Source organism: Hypomesus transpacificus, chromosome 25 (genome assembly GCF_021917145.1).
Source record: "Hypomesus transpacificus isolate Combined female chromosome 25, fHypTra1, whole genome shotgun sequence".
NCBI classification, from domain to species: Eukaryota; Metazoa; Chordata; class Actinopteri; order Osmeriformes; family Osmeridae; genus Hypomesus; species Hypomesus transpacificus.
Genome location: NC_061084.1, coordinates 5,548,928 through 5,571,999, shown reverse-complemented (window position 1 = coordinate 5,571,999; position 23,072 = coordinate 5,548,928). Strand labels below are relative to the sequence as shown.

The window sequence follows — 23,072 nt, the reverse complement described above, 5'->3', positions numbered from 1 at the left end:
GTTATACAATTAACATGGCCATGAACGTCTAGTACAGAAACAATCTACTAGTAGTGAAGATGAGAAATGTCACAAATAAAGAATACAGAAAAAGGATGTTGGGTAAAACTAAACCATGTAACATATTATAAATGGCCTGCAGACAGATCCACGGTCAACCACTAGATCCTGCTCACTAGACTTTCTGAGATGGGCATCTCTGGTACTGCACTTCAGTGGATCTCATCCTACCTGTCGGGAAGATCCTACCAGGTCTCCTTGGGAGGTAAAATGTCAGGACCCCGCCAGCTCTTCACTGGTGTCCCACAGGGCTCTGCCCTTGGACCCTTCCTCTTCTCCCTGTACACCACCTCACTTGGACCGATCATCACCTCCCATGGCTTCTCCGATACTGCTAAGCTGACGACACGCAGGTGTACCTGTTGTCCCCCCCCCGACTGATCAGGGGATCTCAGCTACAATTGAGGCCTGCCTCACAGACATCTCCGCCTGGATGACCAAGCACCACCTCCTGCTGAACCTCGCCAAAACAGAACTTCGAAGGGTCTGCGACGTTGACCCCTTCATCCTCTGCCAGGAACCTTGGGGTTACCCGCATGGCCCACATTGGTGCAGTCTTCCGGGCGTGTAGATTCACCCTCTACAACGTCCGGAAGATCAGGAGATACCTGTCTGAGCATTACACCCAGCTGCTAGTCCAAGCACTTGTCCTCTCCAAGTTGGACTACTGCAATTCGCTTCTCGCTGGTCTCCCAGCATGCGCAACCTGCCCTCTCCAGAGGATTCAGAATGCAGCAGCCTGCATTATCTTTAACCTACCCAGACGCTTTAGTTACCCCGCTCGTCATCTCCCTCCCTGGCTACCCATCACGGCCTGCATCAGATGCAAGACCCTGGTACTGACTTTCCAAGCGGTGAACGGGACTGCATCTGACTACATCCAGTCTCTCGTCCAGCCTTACACCCCCACCCGCCATCTACGATCTTCTTCTGACAACCGTCTGGTGGTCCCATCTCTCAAGAGCGCCTGCTCTCAACCCAAGCTCTTCTCCTGTCTGGCCCCCAATGGTATAATCATTTCTCCACTTCCATCAGAGATATTGTCTCTCCACCTTCAAGAAAAGGCTAAACACTCACTTGTTCCGGGAGTACAACGGTACTCAAGATTTGACACTGAGACAATAAATGACACTTATTGAGGGACTTGTTGCACTTGTTGGTTAGTTGTAACTGATTTAATTAATTGTACTCGCTGTGAATTATATCATTGTTGCTTGCTTTCCTCCAGGTACACTCTTAGCACTTTTGAGGATTGTTGTTTAAATGTAATTTGTTTAACTTCATGCTCTCCTAGTTCTACCCATTGGCACTTATTTGCTTTTCACAATGTATGCTTCATGTTTTGGCTACATGCCAAATGATGAACTCGTTGTTTTTGATCATTGACCTATGCACTTTTTGTAAAGCTCTTTCTTGTAAGTTGCTTTGGATAAAAGTGTCTGCTAAATGAATACATATACATTTAAATATAATTCTGTGTAGTGCCAGAATGTTTTCATGGTGGACAGTTGGGCTGTTCATGGATAAAGTATGATAGTAGCGTCTAACACAAAAGAGACAGAGAACCAATTTGGGTTTATCACATTTTTATCATGTATGGTCATAAGTGGAGAGCGCCAGTAACGCAGCTATACTGAGTTCACATCTTTAAAAAAACAAAAACTTAAAAAAGGAAAGTTGCACTGAGTGTTACAATACCTTAGAAATTAGGCCATCTAAAAATCAAGTACATTAACAACAACCATAATCATAATAGCAATCAATCTAAATAATAGATTTTACCATTGAAAGCAGAGCCAGAGGGGGAAATGATTGTTCAGTCTGAATTCTATTCCATTCCAGTCAAACATTACCATTTCAACACATCAATGAAAATTATATATTACTTTGCCAACTGGAATTTAACCTCTTACATAACATACAAACTACCTTTTTCCCATATCTTTAGAATGGCAATTATTAATGGCCCAGTTCAAACCACGTTTAATGTGACATCAGAAAATGCATAATCAAAGCGCTACCAAAACTGACCACTTGACCAATCAACTTCAAGTCCTTGCAGAAGAATCCTGTAGGAAGATAAAATTCAGACTGTAGAATACTAATAAAGAGGTAGGGAGGGGGTGTAAAAGTGCATCTGATATATTTGCTCTGGGAACTCTAGGCTGCTGAGCTGGATTAAGTATTTAGATGGAGACAGGGTGGAGGATTTGGGTGTGAAAGGGGGTTTGGGTGGGAAGGGTGTTTAGATTTCTAATTGGCTGTCCCCATAGACGCTCTCATCACTGTAGGCAATATAGAGGAAGAAATCTTCTTCGTGGTGCTCCTGGAAAAAAGACAAGGATAAAAAAAAAAATTGGTTTGGTATTGAAACAAGGCAAAGAAACGAGCGCCCACTTATGAACGTCTGCTAAATTAATAAAAAACGTAAATGTATAAAACTATAAGTGAGTGAGTCTTACTTGGTATAACAGTCCCATAGTTGCGGAGGTGGGGGGAATTACGTTGTTAACAAAGAAAAAGAGGGCATCCTCAGCTCGCAGGTGGATTCGTTTCCGGATGAGGAAGTAAAACTGGCCAACTATATAAAGACAAACAGTATTTTATTGAAACAATAGACTGTGATTTAGTCATTTTTAACTTGAGAAACCCTTGTTTTTGTAATACCTGTCAGGTCGGAAGGAACAAGGTATTTCTTCTTGTCCAGATCTCCTATTCTTGCTTTGGGAGCCTTTTCCACAATTACCTAGGCGTAAAGAAGCAAAAAAGTATGTGTATATATACACATCATAACAACAACAACAACAATAACATATATCTATTCAGATTATTCTTGCAACTGCTAAATAGTACTTATTTATTCACTAACCATATATTCAGCACATACCAACTCATGAGGGGGGCCTGTTAGTACAAATTCTACAAAGACTAAACAAATAATGTCCCAATTAATGTATACATTACCAAGACCAATGTTATCAAAGACAAACTGTTTAAGGATGAAGAAAGGCTAAAAGTAAATATGAACAATGTGCTCTAGTCAAGGCCTTGTGTTTACGTTTGACGTTATGTAGGCTTGGGCTTCTGAATCTATTTCTGTAGTTATGCTTGTTGCAACATAACACGTTTTTGGATTCAGTCAGATACCTATTGTTTACAGAGTCTACAAAACGACGTACAAAACGTCATAAAAAGGTTGGTTCAACCACCTATTTAAATTAAGAAAGTAGCATAAATTAGATATTCTAACTTTAAAGTGGAAGGGGGAGGGGATCTATTGCAGGGCGGTGTAAACAATCCATCTAGGCTAAATACATAAGTCTGTGCGTAAACAAATAGATAGCTAAATGGGCTACATGTACTTGACAACACTATTTAAGGCTCAAGCATTTGGAATGTTTCCGCACAGTCGAATCTCTTTTCGAATTATTCCTTTTGTTTAAGACTTTTGGGCCTGCATATGATTTAGGCTACTTCAAGGAAATCGACACGACAGCTGGCTGCTTGGCTAGCTTAGCGACTGTAGTAGCTCAAATCCAGTTTGTTAATCTACCTTCTGAGCCATCCCGTCCACCTTTGCCTAACACTAGATTGTTGAACTCAGTATTTTGTTTGGCACAATTGTTATCCCATCACTCAATGTATTTATCTGATCAGTTAGTTTTTTTCAAACGCTGTATCAGTTCCTGTTTACAGCTGATAGCTGGGCCTCGGAGACAACTGGCCGCCATGATAATGAAATGCCACTCGTGTTTGCTATCTCAGCTGAGTGTTTAGTCATAGCCATCGAACATACAATGTAGTTAGGCTAACAATCAAATTAAAATAATTATTTCCCTTACACTGACAAGACAAGCAAGAATACGATTACACAACGATCCTAACACTATGAAGCTACCTAGCTAGGAACTACACCTAGCTTAGGTAGCTAGCTACAATACAGTAGAGCTACTCTAGTATTGTGTCACCAAAAAAGAGCGACTTACAGGGACCCTGTCAGGATACTTCTTCCTAATTTTCTCGCCCTCAGACCGTCTCTTTTCAAATGGATGCTCCTCTTTGTACTGGAACTTCATTGTCAAAGAAATGACAGGCTGTTAGTAGGTTGATATTTGATGTCTGGTCGAGATTTCTCAATTTGTAACACCCCAGTCCGACAGAGATGACAACACGACAGTCGTTTGCTAGCTTGTTTGGCGGCTGCGGGCTCTGTTATTTTTCAGTGCGAATGCGGCGGAGGGATACAATAACAACGTCTGACGTACGTAATATCGCTGCGTTTAATTCACAAAGCATTTGCGCTCCATTCACTAATCGGGATGTATTAACGGAAACACAATTGTTGTTATAGAATACATACTTTCCCATTGTATTTTACAGCTAAATGTCTTTTTAGTTGGAAAAGTGTTTATGGAACTACTTTATTTTTAACGCAGACACTTTTTATGCGAAATAATTCCACCTCATAGGTTGTGGTACGGTATGTGTCCTCGTCATATGACCCGTACGCTGCTGCAGTTGAGAGTTGATGTGATGTTAGTTGCAAGAGTGTCGTAATATCAGAAGTTAGTTCGACGTGTCATGGGAAATGGTTTCTTGATTTCTAAAAATGTTCTGTATTCGTAGGCTACTAACAGACAAATCTGAATCCTGTTTTCAAATAAACTACATTATGTTCATAGGCAGTGTGCGTGGACGGTCATACAACAGTGGTCATTTGCTATTTATCTCCAGATTTCACCACATGCATTCTGCTGCATTGCCTGGGTTTCACTCAGTGTTTGAATAAAATTGCCATTATCACCGCACGGCAATGCACGGCATCATTTTTTGTTTCACATTAATGTGAAAAAATGGTAATGTGAAACACGGTCTGATTTTCGATACAGTTGTCACACCATATTAATATCTTCACATTTGATGATGTGAGCAATGGGCATGACTGAGTACCGTAGAGACGGAAAACAGCAGGAGACTGGTAGATACTGACAAGTGTTTTATTAGAAACACAGATCTGGAGACTGACCCGATAAGCTGTTTTGAGCCCTGGACAAGACAGAAATGGTTCAAATGCCATTTAATAGATGTTGGTCAGACAGTGAAACCAGTAAGGGTAGCAGATCTGAATAATTGATGCTTGTTTTGCATCAAATACAAAACCATCCACAAAATGATAAGAAATTAAGTGCAAGTCCTTATCTTTCAAAAGCAGGATGGTATCAATTGGTAGAAAGGGAAAGCAAAACTAGGTCATAGGATTGTACCTACATCATAGCAGTAATTCAAGGAGGGCAGGTTCAAAGCCCATAAGTCTTGAACGATTATTTCCTTTCACAACTGTTCCAAGTTCTGTTTCATGTCTTTGTATTATTGTGTACCATGAGGAGTTTGAGGGGGGGAAAATGAGATGGTTGGTTATGGATGATTTTCATTTTATGAAGAAAAAGTCTGACCTGCTTTTGACCTAATTCAGAGATGTTTTGTGTTAGGTATTTAGCCAGCAAATCCTTGTTGCATACAATTAACCAAAGTACAATGTACAAACACAGGTCCTAAAACAGGCCTGGGATTGAAAACCAATCACACCCTCACTCATATTTTGCTTTAGCTGCTCGTGGCTATGTCAAGTGAGGTTCAGTCTGGTATCAAGTTATCTAATAAGAGAATAGCTTGCAGTCTCCATTGAAGTGCAGTGTCGAGGGTAGTAAAACGTAAGGATTAATGATGGAAACTTGTCTTCATTGCTTTGCTGTCCCTTCTCAGGATTTTCTCTTAATGTCAAAAAGTTTAAAAAGACCCAACGAACACGTGCATACTCCTCGCTCACAGACTCATGGACACGGACGCAGCCCCGGGCGCTCTAGGTCAGTGTCAGGAGCTGTAAGGCAGAGACCATCCATTGTGTTTGAAGAAGAAAAAAAGTTTAAATCACGAAGGAGGACAAAGCTTGCTTCCCCCCTTCCCCAGTCATTTCCTGGGGCAGTCCTGTTTTGTTGTCCCACCGCTGCCCCTCTCTCAGGTGTCCCTCCGGAGAGGGACTTACAGAGAGAGAGAGAGACAGATGCCCATGAGGAAGGGGAGGAAGGATTAAAAAAAGAAAAAAAAAGGGCCAATCGATAAGCCCCTCCCCCATCCTCAAATTCGGAATCTAGCCAATCACCAGAGCCGGTGCTGGTGGAGGTTTCGACTGAGGACGGAGCGGATGTCAGCGGTAAACCTGAACAAGAGAAGAAGAGTGACAAGAGTTAGAAAGGGAAAGAGTGGTAAAGCGTGATAGGGAAGTTATGGAGCAAAAAAGTAATTTTCCCCAGGGGGAAATTGCATTGTTAGACACGTTGAAAGACTCAATACAAAAAATAAGTACATAGAGTATGCACTGTCAACATGACCCGATGGACAGATTAAACCATCATCCAAAGAAACGTCATGCTTTGGTGTGACAGTAACTTGGAGTGGCTTACCTTAGTGCATCGAGCATAGGCAGCAAGTTAAGAAGTGCAGTGTCACTAGGGTCGCTGAACCATGACTTTATGGGTATTGCATTGTCTATAAAACAAGCAAGCAAAAACACAAAGACAAAGCCATTAAAAAAAACACGACTTATGTGATATTCAGGATGTAAAGTGATCTCTTATGCAACAAGTGATCTAATGTGCTATTCTTTTATGTACAATACAATCTTTGTGTTGTTTGGAAGCGAGTGGTAACATTTTGATTACCCCGTCCTCACAAGCTCTCACAAGGCTACCCGCCTTCTACATAGGCTGGCAGTAGTCTGTTTGAACTAAAGGGTGTAGATTGTTTACACACAAAATGAATGTATAGACATAAGAAAGCTGTTTCACTCCCCTCGCCAACTTACACCGGTTTGATTGCTGTTCCATTAACTGTATGGACTTTAATGTTATATACCAACCAGGTGCACTGCGTGTGCATGTTTCGGGGGGTCATCTCACCTGGATGGCTCCGGTAGGCACCAGGTGAGTTATCCAGGATAACAATACTGGCCAGGTCTTCATGTACGACGGATAAGTCTTTAATGTAACTGCCTAAATCCAGTGTGCAATGCTATAAGAAACGAAGAAAGGTGACTCAGTATGTTGTTATATTGCAGTATGATTCATCCCAACAGCAGCAGCAGCCTCCACACCTGAAAGACCCAGACCGACGCTCCGCTGTCCATTATCCACAAGGTCACCAGTGCTAATTTAGCTTTTTTAACACAAAAGATGAGGAGAACGCTCCGGAACAGCGGTTTCTCCATAGGGAAAAGGAGGGCCGTCTTACCTGTCTATAGTATCTGCGCTTCAGGATGTTCCTATTGTTGTCCAGTTTGTCTGCCACAGCCGAGCCATAGATCTCCATACTGGCAGTGAACACCACCAGCTCGTACCACTGGCTAACCTGGAGGTACCAAGTTTCACAGATGGAGGAACACAGGAGGGTCAACAATATCTTATAGAATTTGGTTGGAAAACCAATTATATTCAGTTAAGTTTATTCTTAGCAAAGAGAATGTCTGACTTAACCTAAGAGCTCCTATGAGTTAATAAGTTAACTACAAGAGAGGGCAAAGGAATTTAGAAATTACCACTTCTAAAAAGAAGTCGACGTGCGGTCTTTTGTGTACGAAGAATCGGACTGGATGCTTGTCAATGACTACCTGCAAATCATATGGAGAAATAAAGATTTTTAGGAGAGAAATAAATACCTACAGATCCTTGTGCCATTGTATGTGTGTGTGTGTGTACCTTGAGGATGAAGTCTGGCGGTGTGCCTGGTCTCACAGTAGGTCTGAGGACCCCATCGTGGTGAGAGTGGATCAACGTCTCGTCCAGATCCAGCACCAGAATCTTCCTCTTCACAGCATCTGGAGAGAATGTGAAGAGGCCACACAAACAAAATGAGAGCAACACAACTATTACATTTATCGACCACATAATACTTTCTAAACTGGTCTTGCCAGTCTCGTATGGAATCTTGGCCTAGACTACTGTCATCAGCACTCATATCAAAAGCACTTAAGACAATCAAATATTAAACTCTCATCTTGGTTGTGCAGGATACAGTCAAAACAGTCTTGATTGCATTCTAGCCTGTAGCATTATAACCTCCCTTGCAACAGGTTCGATCACATGCCTCAACAAGCTTTAACAACAGAAGACGTGAAATACCGTACCGCTAACAGATTTGGCGACCAGCCAATTGCTGATTAAAAAACATTATTTTAATTAAGGGAAAGTCTCTCAGATTAAAGAAGCAATAATATACTTTCCCCTTCAAGATGAAAAAAATAAATAAAAATATCACAAGTTAATTCCAGGTCTATTTAAATATTTTAATGTGTTCTGTACTGTAACAATAGACCTCTCAATACATGCACTGAAAACACACACTTATGCCTTTCTATATCCTCCATCATCCATATATATATCTGGTCTGTCAAAAATGAATGCACATTAAATATGCAAAAAGTCTTCACAGGCTGACAGCTGGAGGTGGTTGAGGTTTAAAAGGTTAGAGGCATTTTTCCAGGGGCTGTCTGTGTGTATGTGCACACATTTCCTGGCGAAGGGGGTTCAAGGGAGGTGACACGGAGTGACAGAACAGTACTCACCGAGTCTGTTTCTGGAGATGGGGGACAGGGGTAAAGTGTCGTACCGCACCGTCTGGTACTGGATTATCTGAGAGAGGAAATGACAGGCATTGAAAGGTCAGGTGGAGTGGGTGTCACTTGAGAGTTTATAAGATGAATACAAAGTACAGTAGATAAAACCATACACTTCATGTTACAGTTTGAAAGTTGTCCTTCCAAAAAAAGGACATTTCATGGTACAATGCCATATAGGCTTAGGTGCAATGAGGTCTGAAAGCCCCCAACTCAATCCATTCACAGCTCCCTATATGGAATGCATAACTGGAAAAAGTGATGACTTGGGGAATGGGTATGTCCCAGTAACCTTGGCGATATCGCGATGTTGCACAGGGTCTGACTTAAAAAATAAAAAATAAACTTTTTTAAACTCTTCCAAAAGAATATGCCATGGGATGACCTTTCCGTGTTTGCTGTACTGTACACATGCAACTTTTCCCTAGTCCAGACTATTGACATCCATCCACTGCTCCTAAGCTTTCCTTCTTTTCTCTGGGGCACTTGACACTACAGGGTGGACACTTCTGCTGTACTGTCCTCAAGCTCTGTTCTTCCTAAGGGCTATTTATAGGACACCCAGCTGTCTGCCAGTGTCAATGGAATAGGGGCCTAGTGAAAAGGGACACTCGCAGCAGGGTGACTTTGACGTCTCCTGGCCAGGGTTGTTTTGTCCCAACCCTTCCAACAGGGCCTCCCCTCCAAGCCCCCTCTCTGGCTAGGCAGAGTGGGCCCGGGAAAAGGCAGTTTAGAAATGGCTGCTGGAATGAAAACAGGTGGTGGGGACAAGGGAGGCAGAGGAAGAAACAGCCCTAGTTGTAGTGTGTGCACCTAAGTTCACCTGCTACCCTCCTCTCCTCTTCGTCCAGGCTGTCAGTTGTGTCCTGGGAGATTATGCATCGTTGTCGCGAAGATTATGATGCAACGAGCTTACCATATGTTTACAAGCGGCTGCATAGGTTGGTAAGAACTTGCAGCATATGTGAGAGTTTCTTGTTCCCATCTAAGACAATTCACGACTGACAGCAGTACTGAAAGCAGCATGTCACATTAGAAAGTGGGGTTCCTATATAGTCTATTGTCACATACGGCTGTATTCCTCAATTGGACAACTTATGTCCAATTGAGTCCAACCGAGTCAGCCTGCCTTCTATTGACAAACCTGACATTCCAATGAATAGACCTAGGCCTCAAGGCACCTAAATCATTAGCACTGAACCAGTATTAAGCAATGCTGTAAAACTTTAAACACTTGAGCTAGCTCATGTGCGGGGCAGTGTGTGTTTGTGAGCCAAGGTACTAGTTTATGAGCGTGTGTGAGGGTGAGCTGGATACAGGGCATTCTCTGTGGAATGGTAATCCCTCAAACGTCATATTTTTTCTTTAAAAACTTCCCATTTTACCCCTGCTTACTACAAAATGAAGTACAGAAACCACCACTGACAACATGAGTCCAAATTCAATTTGTGTGCACCTGTGGAATGGGTGTGTGTAGCCTTACTAAGATGTGAGATGTTACTAAGATATGTGGGTGTCTTATGCAGAACGTATGATTTGAACAACTACTTAGATGTGCAACTATTTAGTCGCCAACTCGCCATCCCTGCTCACAACACATAACACGTTAAGAAACAGTGGGTATTGTTCCTGCAGTGCCCTGTAAGGCTTCCCAAAAAGAGTAGGCAACCACAATCCGAGTCCGACGGTCTGATTGTCAGTCAAATCAGTTTTTCCTCTAGACCATATGTGACACCAAAACTTAAAAGTAATTGACCACGTGGCTACTAGGATGATTGGTTTTGTCGTTTTTTTTGTGTTTTTTTTACAAGCAGAAAAGATCACAAATAAATTCACAAGATGAATACAATACAAAGGTGTTACAAACTGCTAGGTGTCATTCAAGGATAATTCTCACCGTACGAAGGTGCTTCCTGAGAATATACAAGATGAAGCCCCATATTCTGGACGATACTCCAAGTAAAGTGCGGATGCCAAGTAGACACTGTCGGGTCTTCAGCATTACGACGACCACTCAAGTATCCAGACTCAGGAACAATGCTATGCCGAAATGACAGACTAGTCCTGACAGCCAAATTGGCCAATGTGATTCAAGCCGTTAAATAATGTCAATTTTTTCCTCTTTCGCTTTCCTATCAAAGAATCGAATACATCTAATTTAGTCGAGACGAAGCAAACATGCGAGTGGCTACCTCTGCACGCTTGCTACACAAACTCATAGATAAAAACGCATCGTGGTTGTAAAGTTGACTATTTGTTCAAATATAAAAAAACGAAACATCTAACGCTAAACGTGGGTATTCCTGCACGACGACTGCTAGTATTACTAGTAGGAGTCCACCACGCAGCTCGCTAGCTAATATGTTGACCACCTTGAACCTTTAAGAAAAATTGCCCAAAACTTTCGTGTTTCCCGGCGTCACGTCACTATACGGTCTTCTTCTCTTTGTGTCTTGTCAATTCAGAGCATCTACTGTGAAACACTTAAAGTCAAACAGTCCACGTTAAAACTCTTTGTAGTTCACAGCAAATCCGGAATAGAACAGCGAGCCGCCATCACCGCCTTTCCGTCACTTCCGCGGCTTCTTGCCTCAACCCGATTCGAACCTGGTGGTTGCGCGCAGCACGCTCCCGTGGAAGGCAAATAAACTAAAGTGGACGAGCACAGTAAATATATATTTAATATTAATTCAAATAAAAAGTCTATACGAGAGAGCTAAAATATTATAACGTTCATAGTTGACGAGCAAGTCTCTGATTTAACGATTCGCTTTATTGCTCTTATCTACATATTCGCCTCGTTTTATGAGCCGTTCAGTGTGTTCTAAAACTTACAAGTGGTTTCAGGCAAGTTTTCACTCATTGATTTGTAAACACTTATGCTTTCTGCCTTTGTTGGGACACAAGACTGATACCCTTAAGGGTCTCTGATGACATTGGAAAATTCGGATCATGGCGTTTCAGATTAGATTACAGAAATTGACCGCCGCTCAATTCATCGTGTTCATGAAAACATAAATGAAGCATGAATGCAAATGTATCCAGGTCATAAAGACAAGAATGAAACATCCAATGAAATACTCATGACTCACTCCAGTGGTTGCTGACAGAAACTGCACAAACATCTGTCTGATTTAGAAATTGCAAATTGTGTGAGAATTCATAGGCTAAATATATATATATATATATATATATATGCAACATCCACAAGGTGTCAAACAAAACAGTGTTTTATTTGAATAAAGGCTCATCGTGTTCAGCCTTCAGCTGCTCTTGATTATCAGGAGGCAGATCTTATGACAAGCTTTCATTCCGCCAAGGTATACAACCATTTGCATTGACAGCGCCTACCTATTTTCTTTGACTCTGAACATCATAGGTTCATCATATCTTTAGGCATTGAGTGTAGGCCTGCTTATCAAATGTGGTAAAAATAAATAAATAATAAAGCACTCCAACTGCAGTTTGCTTTTCTTTTTCCAACGCTAGCAGTGCTCTTGCATTCTGAATTCATAGACACGAACATATTTTATGTAAATGCCAACATTTTCTGCCTAGCCTCTGGTCTGTGATTCAGGGTTCTCCAGAATGTCACATTTCTGAGGTCCCATTAGCTGTGTGAAGAAAAGACTCTAGGCTTTAGTGGGGTTTCCTGGCCTATACATCCAGGTCGTCATCAGGATCCTCCTGGTCAAAGTCATCGTTGGCGTCAGGCTCGTACACGATGCGCCCTGAGCCAGGGCCGGAATGGAGCAGAGCCGACTTCCTGGGAGTAGAGGAGAGAGGGGGAATAACAATTAAGACAAAACTTTTACAATTATTAAAAATATTTAAGGTACAGTAGGAAGCCACCTATATATATATATATATATATATAAATAAATTAATCTCACTTGTCTTTACTGAAAACAAAGGGGAGCGACAGTTTTTCTTTCGCTTGGCGCTCCGTCTCAGACAGACGGAGGTTGAAAGTCAAGTTGGCTGTTGGATCTGTCTATGGATGCAACAAAGGAAATCCCCACGGTTATACTTTTCTCATTACGAGTAATGGAATTGCAATGCCTAGACAAAAAACAGCTGTCATACCTCAGATTCCACTGTGTCCATCTGTGTGGTTCCTGAAGGGCTGGGCTTGCCATGTATTGTGACTGTAAAGTCTTCTTTGATGCTAAAGATTTCCTCCTATAGGCAGACAACTGGTACATTTACATTTAGTCATTTAGCAGACGCTCATATCCAGAGCGACTTATAGTAAGTACAGGGACATTGTCCCCGAGGCAAGTAGGGTGAAATGCCTTGCCCAAGGACTCATCATTTTACATGCCGGGAATCGAACCGGCAACCTTCTGATTAATACCCGACTCCCTAACTGCTCTGCCATCGGACCCCCTATTATCATTGACAATAGTATATTAATACATGTAAGATCTATGTGTCAATCAGAAACCCTTACAGCTTGCAAAATCTTTCCAGATTTTGAGCGTCTTGTTATTTTAGCAACAGTCCCCTGATCCCTGGGCCCAGGTGCTACTGTGATGACTGAGGTAGCCAAGTGGCATACACTTCCCACAGTGCCATGCTGGTGCAGGTCTGCATGCAGCAGGCCAATGATAGTTCTCACAGCTCCACCTAAGGACACAAACAGTAAAAATACAATGAAATTGTTAAACATTGTAGCGTTTTAATGGCACTGATGTCACAGGCATCGATGTGTAACAAACTGGAATGTGATTGTCTACTACAGCACATAAACAGCAGGTGAATCTTCTTAATCAAGTTAGTGCTGCAGCAGGTGATCTTCAATCCGTCACGAACAAACCTTTCTTAAGTTGATGGAGAGTCTGACAGATGACAGTGGGATTTAGATGCCTCAAAATCCACGTCAAAGAGTCAATGACGAGTGTCAATCCTTTGTTATTGGGTGTTTGCTTAAGACAAGTGCTGATATCGTCTGTGGTAAACTGGTGGATGGTGAAACGTGGGTTTTCGGTCCAGCCGAGGGGGTCAGTATATGCATCATGAAAGTGTACCCTACATTTACAATGACAAACAAATAAAAAATGATCAACTGCCCCAATGTATTGTTTTAGTAGTATCAGACTAAATGTGTGTCAAAGTCACCTTTGAATGGATGATCTGTCCAATCCATCTTTGAGTTCCTGCTCATTGACCTCGAAACCCAGCACGTGGACAACTTCCTCCCTAAATAGAATGATGTTTTATTTTTGATTTGTGCTTTAAGCATGGCATGGTTCTTAACTTCTATATTCGAATTAGATATCTACTGACGACAACACATTACCTATTCAGTGCTGCATTAATGTAGCTTTTGAGGAGATGTCGACCAGAGTAATTCACCGAATCTGTAAATGGGAAAAGATACAATAAACAGTTATTTCACAAATGACATCAGTTTCAACGCATGATGCTGTTGCCCACCTTTTAAACGCTGGTTGAAATCTGCCATCAAATCAAAAGAAGATGTTGGCGATAACGAAAATAACTTGTAGTAATGCAGTAAGAGATGCAGACACAAATACATCATGTATTACATAGCTGGCATCTTAGACAACTATGAAGCAAATTGACATGAATAGTGTACCTTTTATAATAATCAATCCTCCTGCCTCGGCTCCTTGCAATGATTCTAGCAACATGATGGATTCTAAAAAGATGAACTCAAAATCTCAAGCTAACTTTACCAATACTACTGCAACCGCGTGCAGTTTGTTAGTCTCTTCATTTCGGAAATCCAACCAAAATTGTACACCATTAAACCCGACAACTTAAAAAGAAACGTTACAATAGTATCCAACAAAGTTTATGTTGGAGTTATGAGTGATCAAAATTAGGGTTTCCATGGATTGCCAAATTCAGATTTTGTGTTTTGTTTTCAAGCTAGGTGGCTAGCACTAGCTAATTTTATGTTCGGATGCGGAAATTAAAACTACATATCCCGTGTAGTTGAATAGCTCTTTACATAGGTAATGTAGTTTATCACGGTGGATCCGACTAGATAAAAGCCCCTGATTAAACTACAATACCCAGAAGAGCTCAAGTTACTGTCATTGCGTTGTGGCAACCACAAGGGGTTCTGCAATCAGTTGACATCCTGATGGCTTGAGTGAGGGCGCGCAAGGGACGACACTGAGACGTATTTTTAGTCCAACTCTACTCGGTTGTTGGCTCTGTTGTGGGGAAAAATGTTCAACTTCGGCTAATTCGTCGATCCAACACTATTTGACGCAACTTTAAAAAATCTACGGATTGTAGTTCTGCTCGGCATACTACGCTTCTTACTTTTACTACCAAACTAGTTTAATTGCAGGATTATTTATGCAATAGCTGCTGTGACGAAGAAATTAGCTCGCTAGCCAGCTAATCTTGTCCTCGACTCAGATTGCCACAACGTCAACGGCTATCTTGCAGCAACTGGGACGCACAACCAGGAGAAACAACACACGGAAAATATATTGTTTCTCGGACTGAATTCTTATTTGAAGAGTTGTTTAGAGTCCTTCGTCCACGGCTGGTGCTGTTCAGAGTAGCAGTCAAGCCGGGTGGAAGAGCAGTCTGCGGCGGATGGTAGCTACTTAGGCTACTAGCCACAAGGCCTTGTTGCTGAGGCGACAATGCTTGAAATAATGTCTGAGCATCAAGGTATGTAGACACTGCCTAGATGGATAGCTACATTTGTTTGTCAACTAGGCTAGTTATGAAGGTGTCATTTTAATCCATTGTTAAATAGGATTTGTTTCATAAAATGTGATCTTCGTCGAGTTTTAGAAATCTGATCTGTCGATGATAAGTTGTCGACTGGGGTTTGTGCTAGTATTGATGCTAGGCTTGCTAAACAGTAGCTAATGTAGAGGCTATATCGCAGCATTGAAGTTAGTTGGTTATGCTATCTGATAGCAGTAGCACCTCATTGCGGCAACTACCGCGCTAGACTAGCTAGGTTAGCAAGTTAAAACGCATGACGGCGGGGGAATAATAACGTAGCTTACAACGCAAACAACGTTAACCTTGTTTGTGTCTGGAATTTTTTATTTTATTTCTCCAGTACAGAACAGCAGTATGCGGGACCACATTTATTAATGAACTAGTAAAGCGTTAACGACGCTGTACTGTACAGTATCTGACAAGATATAAAATGCGAACTAGGTTACTAGCTACTAGCTCTAGTACTAACGTTAATGGTGATAAGTCCCACGCTTCTACTTAAGTATCAACTAATTGATAGTGGCCAAACGTCTGCCTTGCAATATAAAAAGCGAATCTTTGACAGATTATAAACGTCTGTAGTGAAAAGATTAATATCTGTATTGGGCTTGCTAGCTAATGCTACTTTTACGTAATAGAAATAATTCACGTTGCGTTGGGTTTGCAGTTCTGCTTTACATGGATAGCCTAGTTACCTTGAACTTCTGATAATAAACGAATAAGCACAAGTCCAGCTAGAGCTAAATGTCAAACTTTTCTGCACAGAATGGATTTGATTGTTGGCGTCGAGCTTGCTAGCTACAGTAGGGCCGGAATACTGGAAAATCATTGTTTGTGCGCCATTATTCGGACAACCCTAGTTAGTGCTAGCTAGGTCCTGTACTGTAGCTAAGAAAACCTATCCGCTGAAACCTACAACTATTGTACTACTTGATGACGTAGTAGTTTGCTAACTGGCTAGCTACGCTTTGCAACAGAGTTTACGATAAACGCGTATGCTAACGTTAATAATAGCCGCTGGAGGGATTTGTATTGTCCTCTTGTGTAGTAGCTAAGCTAGTTAGTCCGATTCAATTGGTTGTTAATGTTTAGAATACTTTTACCACTTTCGTAACTTGCTGGTGTATTGCTAATGTTGGTGACATGGGCTTTTACGTTTACACTAGACACAAGAAAAAACATTACAATAAGCCATTCTTGGCAAGTCAGTGGTCTTGTAGTAACGATAGCTATTTTCAACTACGGCGTGAGTAACAACGTTACCCGCTAATAATCACCTACCGTAACACATCTAGTTTGTAAAGAAATTGCAATTTTTTTTTATGTAAAATATACATTATTTTGTGGAAACTTACAATCTTTTCCCTCCCCTGCACAGATTCGTTATTGAAGTGCAAAACTGAGCCTCTGGTGAGTACACTTCCGGTGTAGAAATCTCGTTCTTCATATAACCCCTTTTGAGTGTCAGTGCACTGGCAAGAGCTTGACATATGTTTACTTTGCCTTAAAGTTTAATGTAATTTCTACCTTCAGCCTCCAGAGAGGAGAAAGAGGACTGTTGAAGACTTTAACAAGTTCTGCAACTTTGTATTAGCATATGCAGGATATATCCCCAGTCCCAAAGAGGTAGGTTGTTTACACACTCTCCTGTTTACCAAGATGTTACATAGAATCAATGTCTTCATGCTATTTCAAACGCTGTAATGTAACAAATTGAATTTGTTTTTACCCCCTTGTAGGAAAACTCATGGTCTCCGGCATCTTCCAGCTCGCCACACAGTTCAGGGGCATCAGCAGAAGGCGGGGGTGGTTGCAGCGGAGGAGGAGGCAGCTCGATCGGGGCCACCTGGGGTGATGGGAGCTCCGACCTGCACACCATCCACACGTTTGTTCACAAGGCTCGCGCCAACAAGGGAAAGGGCATGCGCCGCATGCATTCGGACAGCACCCTCCTGGACAAGATGCGCCTCAAAGACTCCCTGTACGAGAGCCAGGCCAGCAGCAAGGCTGAGCGCAAAAAGGACAAAAAAATGAAAAAGTTGTCTTTGGGCTCGGCCGTGTCGATGGCAGGGGGCGAGAGCGGGAGTAGCGGAGGGGAGAAAAGGGCTCGCATCAAACGCAGCAAAAATCCCAAGCAGCCCAAAGCCCTGAAGAAGCTCAAGAGCTCGGCCACTCAAAGCGAGACAGACTCTGAGACGGGCCACATTCACGTCGGAGAGCGGTCAGTTCGGGAAGACCTCACTGGGCATGGCGTCTCCACGCAGGGCATGCAGGGGCTGGTCAAGATGCATGCAGAGGAGTCGACCAGGGAGGCAGAGATGAGCTCGAGTGAGGGGGAGACCTGGATCGCAGATGAGGATATCATGGTAGAGTCTGGTAAGTAACATCCTGCAAACGCAAAGTTTGACACTTTCCTGTTATTCACTGTCCACGGTTGTAAATTGGCACATGTACTGTGCTGCCCAATATTTCTTAGTATATTATTTTTTCAGACGGTTTGCAATTTGGTGAAGTGCACCAGGACATTTTGTTTAAATTTCCATCGAGGGGAACAATTGTAATGAATTCTTCTTCTTTTTAACACAGGTGATGATTCTTGGGACCTGATAACCTGTTACTGCGGGAAGCCATTTGCAGGAAGGCCAATGATTGAATGCAACCAGTGTGGCATATGGGTTCACCTGTCCTGCGCCAAGATCAAGAAGTCCAACGTTCCTGACATCTTTTACTGCCACAAGTGCAGGGACACACGACGGTCAGGGCACAAGAAAGACCCTTGAATAGAGGGATGTGAAGGACGACCAGGCAGCCCTGCCCTCACACACATCCCTCTCAAATGACTTTCATCCTCTCTTCTCTTTGTCCTCCAACACCCAAGTTCTGTACTGCGATGCCTACCACTGATGAAGCCTAAACTTTCACCTGGATGGCAACATTTAGTTATGCCAGTTTCTTTTGACAATCACAAGCATTCTCATTTACTCATGGTGTTCTGTCTCTGTCTGCCTCTGTGAAAACTGGCCATGAAACATGAGAACAAAGTGAGGCGGGTGATCTCCATATCAGTAAAACACAAATGTAATTGCCTCTCTTGCTCAGTATTCTTACTAAAATGAGACTGGCATACTGTTTACTGATTTGAAATGTTAACTGCACGGAAATATCCACTCATCGTTTTCATGTTTTGTCCCACCAGAAAGTGCACGATAAGTTAGAGAATTATTTATTTCAGCATCGATGGGCTTATCTTTGTCTGTCCAAGGAAATTTAGTATTTTATAGTGTACATCAGATTTTGTGAAAGCCGTCTTTTAAATGGTTATCAATGCCATGCTACTGCCACACCATGCATAGGTATAACCGTTTCCCCCTCATTATTGTCAGAAAAGATTATGCGTTTTGTTTTTGTCCATACATTTCTTTATTAGTGCTAGATGGGCAGCTCTTGCGATTGTTCTTGTGGCAGTTGTCACAGAAGCTTGTTTTTGATTTATTTTGTATTTGTCTTTTACCATACACTCAGTTAGTCACTGAGTCTTAGTCACTCGTAGGATAATTTTTTTCCAATTCAAACAAATGGCAGATCAAATCTGAATGTTGAATCAATTCCATGTGAACGCACACAGACAGCTGTGCTAGGATGGTGCACTTTTTTTTAAATTTTCTTTTTTTTAAGGTGAGCCCATACCACCACCCTATTTTGGGGGGTGTAATTGGAGAGTAGAGTTGACAGTTTTTTCTCTATCTGCTAAATGAATTTATAAGCATAAACTAACTACATTGGTGTCTGCAAGTTTGTGATGCAGCACTTATTGTGTCATTGTCAGGCTTATCTTACAATCCAGATTTCGGAGCCTGCTCACTTTGTTTTCATGGACTTTTTTTGTGTGTTTTGTTGTTTTTCATTATTGAAACTCTTCTAAATTGAAGACTAGTTTCATTGTCGTTAGCTAAATTGTAAAAAATAAAAAAAAATAAGGAAAAAATACATTCTGTTGGATAGCCCAGACTTTACCATGTAGAAGTGGCTCAAAGACTTGCATGAATGGTTGTACAATTTTATTATTTCTTTCATTTGTTTTTATTTTTACTTTCAGCTTTCTGAAAAGTTAGACATGCTCCCAAATCAGAGAATGAACGTAACAGGATTGTCAGGATTGACTCTAAACAGAAGTTGGCTTTGTGTGTACAGAAAATAAGTTGATGCCACCGGAGTCATGGCATTCTTTTATGTTTGGTTGGTTTGACCTTGTCATCCTTTTTTTTTTTTTTTGGGTGGCGGTGGAAGTAGTGTTATGTTTACTCCCCTAAAAGCAAATGCACTCTTGCCACCTCCCTCAACTATCTGTATATACCCTGTTCTTTGATGACTGTATATATGTGAAAGTGAAGAAAGAGAAAACTAGCCAAGCAAATGTTATATTTTCGGCATATGATATTGTTTTCTTTAACTGTAGCTTGAAAAATAAAAAATGTTCATTCTTGGGGACTGATGTATTGTTATTGAGTACATATATATAAATAAATGAGAGAAAATAACGGGTCCCGTTAGCAGATATATATTTATTTTGTGTATTAAGTACATCCTCTAGAGGGCGAAAGACAATACATATTGGTTGGTAAGAGCTGTTTAAATATCTATAAATACTGAAGTAACTTTGCAAGCTGTCAAAGGAACATTGTCCATGTGTGAACAAAACAAACCATAAAAAGCAATCATGACGAGGGAGATTTGAGATGAACGAAGTTGTCAGCAGTTCTCGATAGCCTCTTCATTCCCAGTAGTCTTCAGATGCATCCTGAGGGGGACACAAGGTCTAATTGACATTCTGACAGATACGTATGTTGACTGGGATTATGACCTTTCAATCACATAGGGCTAAAAAGTTTGCACATGTGTAAGAAGTTCACCATTCAACCACAACAAGTTCTCTCACCTTTCTACTCCTGTAGCTGGACATGAGAGTGCTGCTGCCAATAGAATCCAAAGGAGACACCTTTTTTCTGCAGTTCAGAGAAGAGACGGAACAGATCTGTTACAGTTGACATTCCACTTTCGGGGCTGGATGTAGTGATTTCTAATTAATCTATGGTAATCCTGGTCAGGAGTCATGTAACAGATGTGTTCCTCTTTGCCTACCAACGTTTATATCTTATGTGTCTGTAAGACTAATCGTTTCGCAATAATCGATACTTCATCAGGGCACTCCCCTTTCCTGATCTCTCACCTCTTGTCCTTGGGTTTACGACGGCGTTGGTTTTGATGCTGATGGACAGACAGGCGTTCCAGTGGGGCGTGGAAGGTGGCGGATTGAGAAGTGGCGGACTGACTGCGGCGTCCTTCAAAATCCCGCTTTGTATCGCCGGCATCACCTGGAGAAAGGTCAGCTAAATGCGATAGCTCAGTCAGGTGGGGGAAAAACTCTCGGTCCAGCCAATTAACGTCCTGATGAGAAATAAAGAATAGTATTAATATTTCAATGTATGTTGTCACTTAAATTTCCTTTGGGATTAATAAAAGGAATTTAATTAAATTTAAAAAATCCACAACATACAACAATATAACAGGTTAAATACTCATCAAATACCAGAGTAAATTGACTATAGGCCCACATCGGAAAAGGTGAGTGTGTGGTGTTTACATGTATTTACCCTTTTCTGTCTTAGCCTGTCAGGCAACAAAAACGCTGACAGATGTTCCAGCATCAGACAAAGTCCCAAGACAGGTAACGCACACCTCGCCGAAAGCATCTGTAAAGATAAAGTGCTATTGTAGCCATTGATAAAGAAAGTGCAACACAAGATGTACAAGTCAACAGAAAATAAACCAGAAGATGCAATTGAGACTCACTGTAACTTGGTAGGGATTTTGCTGTTGCTCTTACTTGTGTCTTCTCCACCTTTGTTCTCTGTGCTGCTGGGTGATGTTTAGGGTATTTGTAGGAACAGGGCTGGGGTGGGTTTATATTTGAATGGGATGAAGATCTGTTTAGGCTATGGGTGTGTATGTTGGACACACTGTGGACTTCCGACGTCCCAATTACATCTCCTGCCCACATTGCCATTGTTGAACTGGGGGTGGGGTTTGTGTGTGTGTATGGAGGAGGGGGTCAAAGATTTCCCTTACACACACACACACAAATTAACACACACCCACACCACTACCAACCCCCTGCACCCACCTCCTTCCACCATGATGAGGACATGATAAGGACATTGGATGCTGTTCATCGTGTAAACACTTCAGGTTGGAGACGCATGTTGGATGGCTCTGGATGGCAATCTAAATACCGAGTTAGATATACACATGTATAAATGAAATAAAATTGGCACAGAACCCCAACAATAATACAAACATCAATTTTTTGGAAATCTCACAAAGCAAGGGGCTTGACAGTAGGACATGCAGAGAAATTGATGATTAATGTTAAATAATTTGATAGACAAATGATGCATAATAAATGTTGTCTTTCTCCCTTACCCCCAAATAAAAGCTACCGACCCAAAGAATACAAAACAAAGGGATATAAGTGAAGAGGGAGGGGTTGTGTGGAGCAAACAAGCGGTTGGACACGTTTCCACTCTTCCTCTTTTCCCGCCCTGTCCTAATTATTTCTATTTTAGGCCCTTTGGGGCCGCCAGACCTAGAGCTACTGCTGATAGATATCCCGTACAAAAATAAACTGACTAGCTGTCGAAGCTTCCTTCAGCAAGGGCCCTGTCAGGCCCACCCAGGAGTCTGTCAACATGGGCAGGCTAGATAGGACTCGCTGATTACTCTAATTATCAGAGACGTGTGGTACTGCTGGTCATCATGAGTGTGTGTGGCCATCTCATGGCAAAAGACAACCGACTCCCCCACCCAAATGTGTGTGCTTGTATGTGTGTGTGTAGATGTGCAATAGGTAAGAAAAAGAAACTTTTCGTCCTCTATAAACATGTTGCTTAAGCTAATGAGGCCCTCAGAGAGTTGTTTAGCAACACAGACAGCTTAGTGCCAGCGGATTGCCCATTTTTGGAGTGGCCCGCTACTTTCCAGCCAATTATGTTCAAGCAGTCCTGTTTCAACCAATCACCTTCAACTCAAGCTGGAGCAAAGCGTGGAATTTCAGACAAGAATTGGGGGCGCTGTTTTCTCATTGTTAAATGTAGGCCTAATTGATCATGTTGCCTATTGCAGCTTTAATGTGTGACATGTTTCACCGTAACTTGCAGCATGTGCGGTCAGAATTGCCCCCCACTCTTCTCGCCCTAATTGGCCTACAAGTATCCAAGGCAGTGTGTGTGCCAAATTTAGAACAGTGCAGTACCCATTGGTGGCTTGCGAGATGCATGGCTCCGTCGGTAGACAGTCGGCAGCCCACACTATGCAGTATGGAAAGCCAAAACAGTGCCTGTTGGCGGCAAATATGATAATGCAGTGCCAGTGCCCGTTGGCTCGCAAGATCCATGGCTCTATTGTGTAATACAGCTCAACATGGCCCTAATGCGTTTATATATTAAGGATATAGTTATTTGTCGCAAATCGCAAATCCAAACATCTTCACATTTAACACTGCCAAAAGGCTTCTTGGGTCCTAAGCATAACACCTGCGGATTTCTACTTCATACAACGCCCAGTA

The 23,072-nt window shown here is 41.9% G+C and overlaps 4 protein-coding genes across 5 annotated transcripts; 1 reads left to right on the top strand and 3 right to left on the bottom strand.

Annotated features, from left to right (window-relative positions):
* Positions 1-1,629: 1,629 nt before the first annotated feature.
* Positions 1,630-4,290, bottom strand: LOC124487187 (gamma-aminobutyric acid receptor-associated protein). Its single transcript, XM_047049328.1, has 4 exons — positions 4,047-4,290; positions 2,728-2,806; positions 2,523-2,641; positions 1,630-2,386 (listed from the first exon to the last, which is right to left on the bottom strand). The coding sequence occupies exons 1-4, from the start codon at positions 4,134-4,136 to the stop codon at positions 2,306-2,308; spliced, it is 369 nt and encodes a 122-aa protein (XP_046905284.1). The 5' UTR covers positions 4,137-4,290; the 3' UTR covers positions 1,630-2,305.
* A 753-nt stretch (positions 4,291-5,043) lies between these two features.
* On the bottom strand, positions 5,044-11,343 carry LOC124487110 (CTD nuclear envelope phosphatase 1A-like). The gene is made up of 8 exons (XM_047049166.1): positions 10,626-11,343; positions 8,678-8,744; positions 7,812-7,930; positions 7,652-7,723; positions 7,348-7,464; positions 7,017-7,128; positions 6,522-6,606; positions 5,044-6,277 (listed from the first exon to the last, which is right to left on the bottom strand). Exons 1-8 carry the CDS (start codon positions 10,728-10,730, stop codon positions 6,217-6,219), a joined length of 738 nt encoding a protein of 245 aa, XP_046905122.1. The 5' UTR covers positions 10,731-11,343; the 3' UTR covers positions 5,044-6,216.
* A 599-nt stretch (positions 11,344-11,942) lies between these two features.
* elp5 (elongator acetyltransferase complex subunit 5) lies at positions 11,943-14,659 on the bottom strand. 2 transcript variants are annotated; one of them, XR_006958331.1, is made up of 8 exons: positions 14,331-14,659; positions 14,031-14,091; positions 13,850-13,930; positions 13,548-13,759; positions 13,182-13,357; positions 12,815-12,924; positions 12,622-12,722; positions 11,943-12,494 (listed from the first exon to the last, which is right to left on the bottom strand). XR_006958331.1 is itself a non-coding variant. In XM_047049165.1 (8 exons), exons 1-8 carry the CDS (start codon positions 14,383-14,385, stop codon positions 12,386-12,388), a joined length of 891 nt encoding a protein of 296 aa, XP_046905121.1. In that variant the 5' UTR covers positions 14,386-14,659; the 3' UTR covers positions 11,943-12,385. The 2 variants fall into 2 exon arrangements, 1 of the variants encoding a protein (XP_046905121.1); XM_047049165.1 differs by having other exon boundaries at positions 12,815-12,910.
* Positions 14,660-14,817: 158 nt separating this feature from the next.
* Positions 14,818-19,939, top strand: phf23b (PHD finger protein 23b). Its single transcript, XM_047049098.1, has 5 exons — positions 14,818-15,388; positions 16,830-16,861; positions 16,985-17,077; positions 17,191-17,827; positions 18,038-19,939. The coding sequence occupies exons 1-5, from the start codon at positions 15,361-15,363 to the stop codon at positions 18,229-18,231; spliced, it is 984 nt and encodes a 327-aa protein (XP_046905054.1). The 5' UTR covers positions 14,818-15,360; the 3' UTR covers positions 18,232-19,939.
* The last annotated feature ends 3,133 nt before the right edge of the window (positions 19,940-23,072 follow it).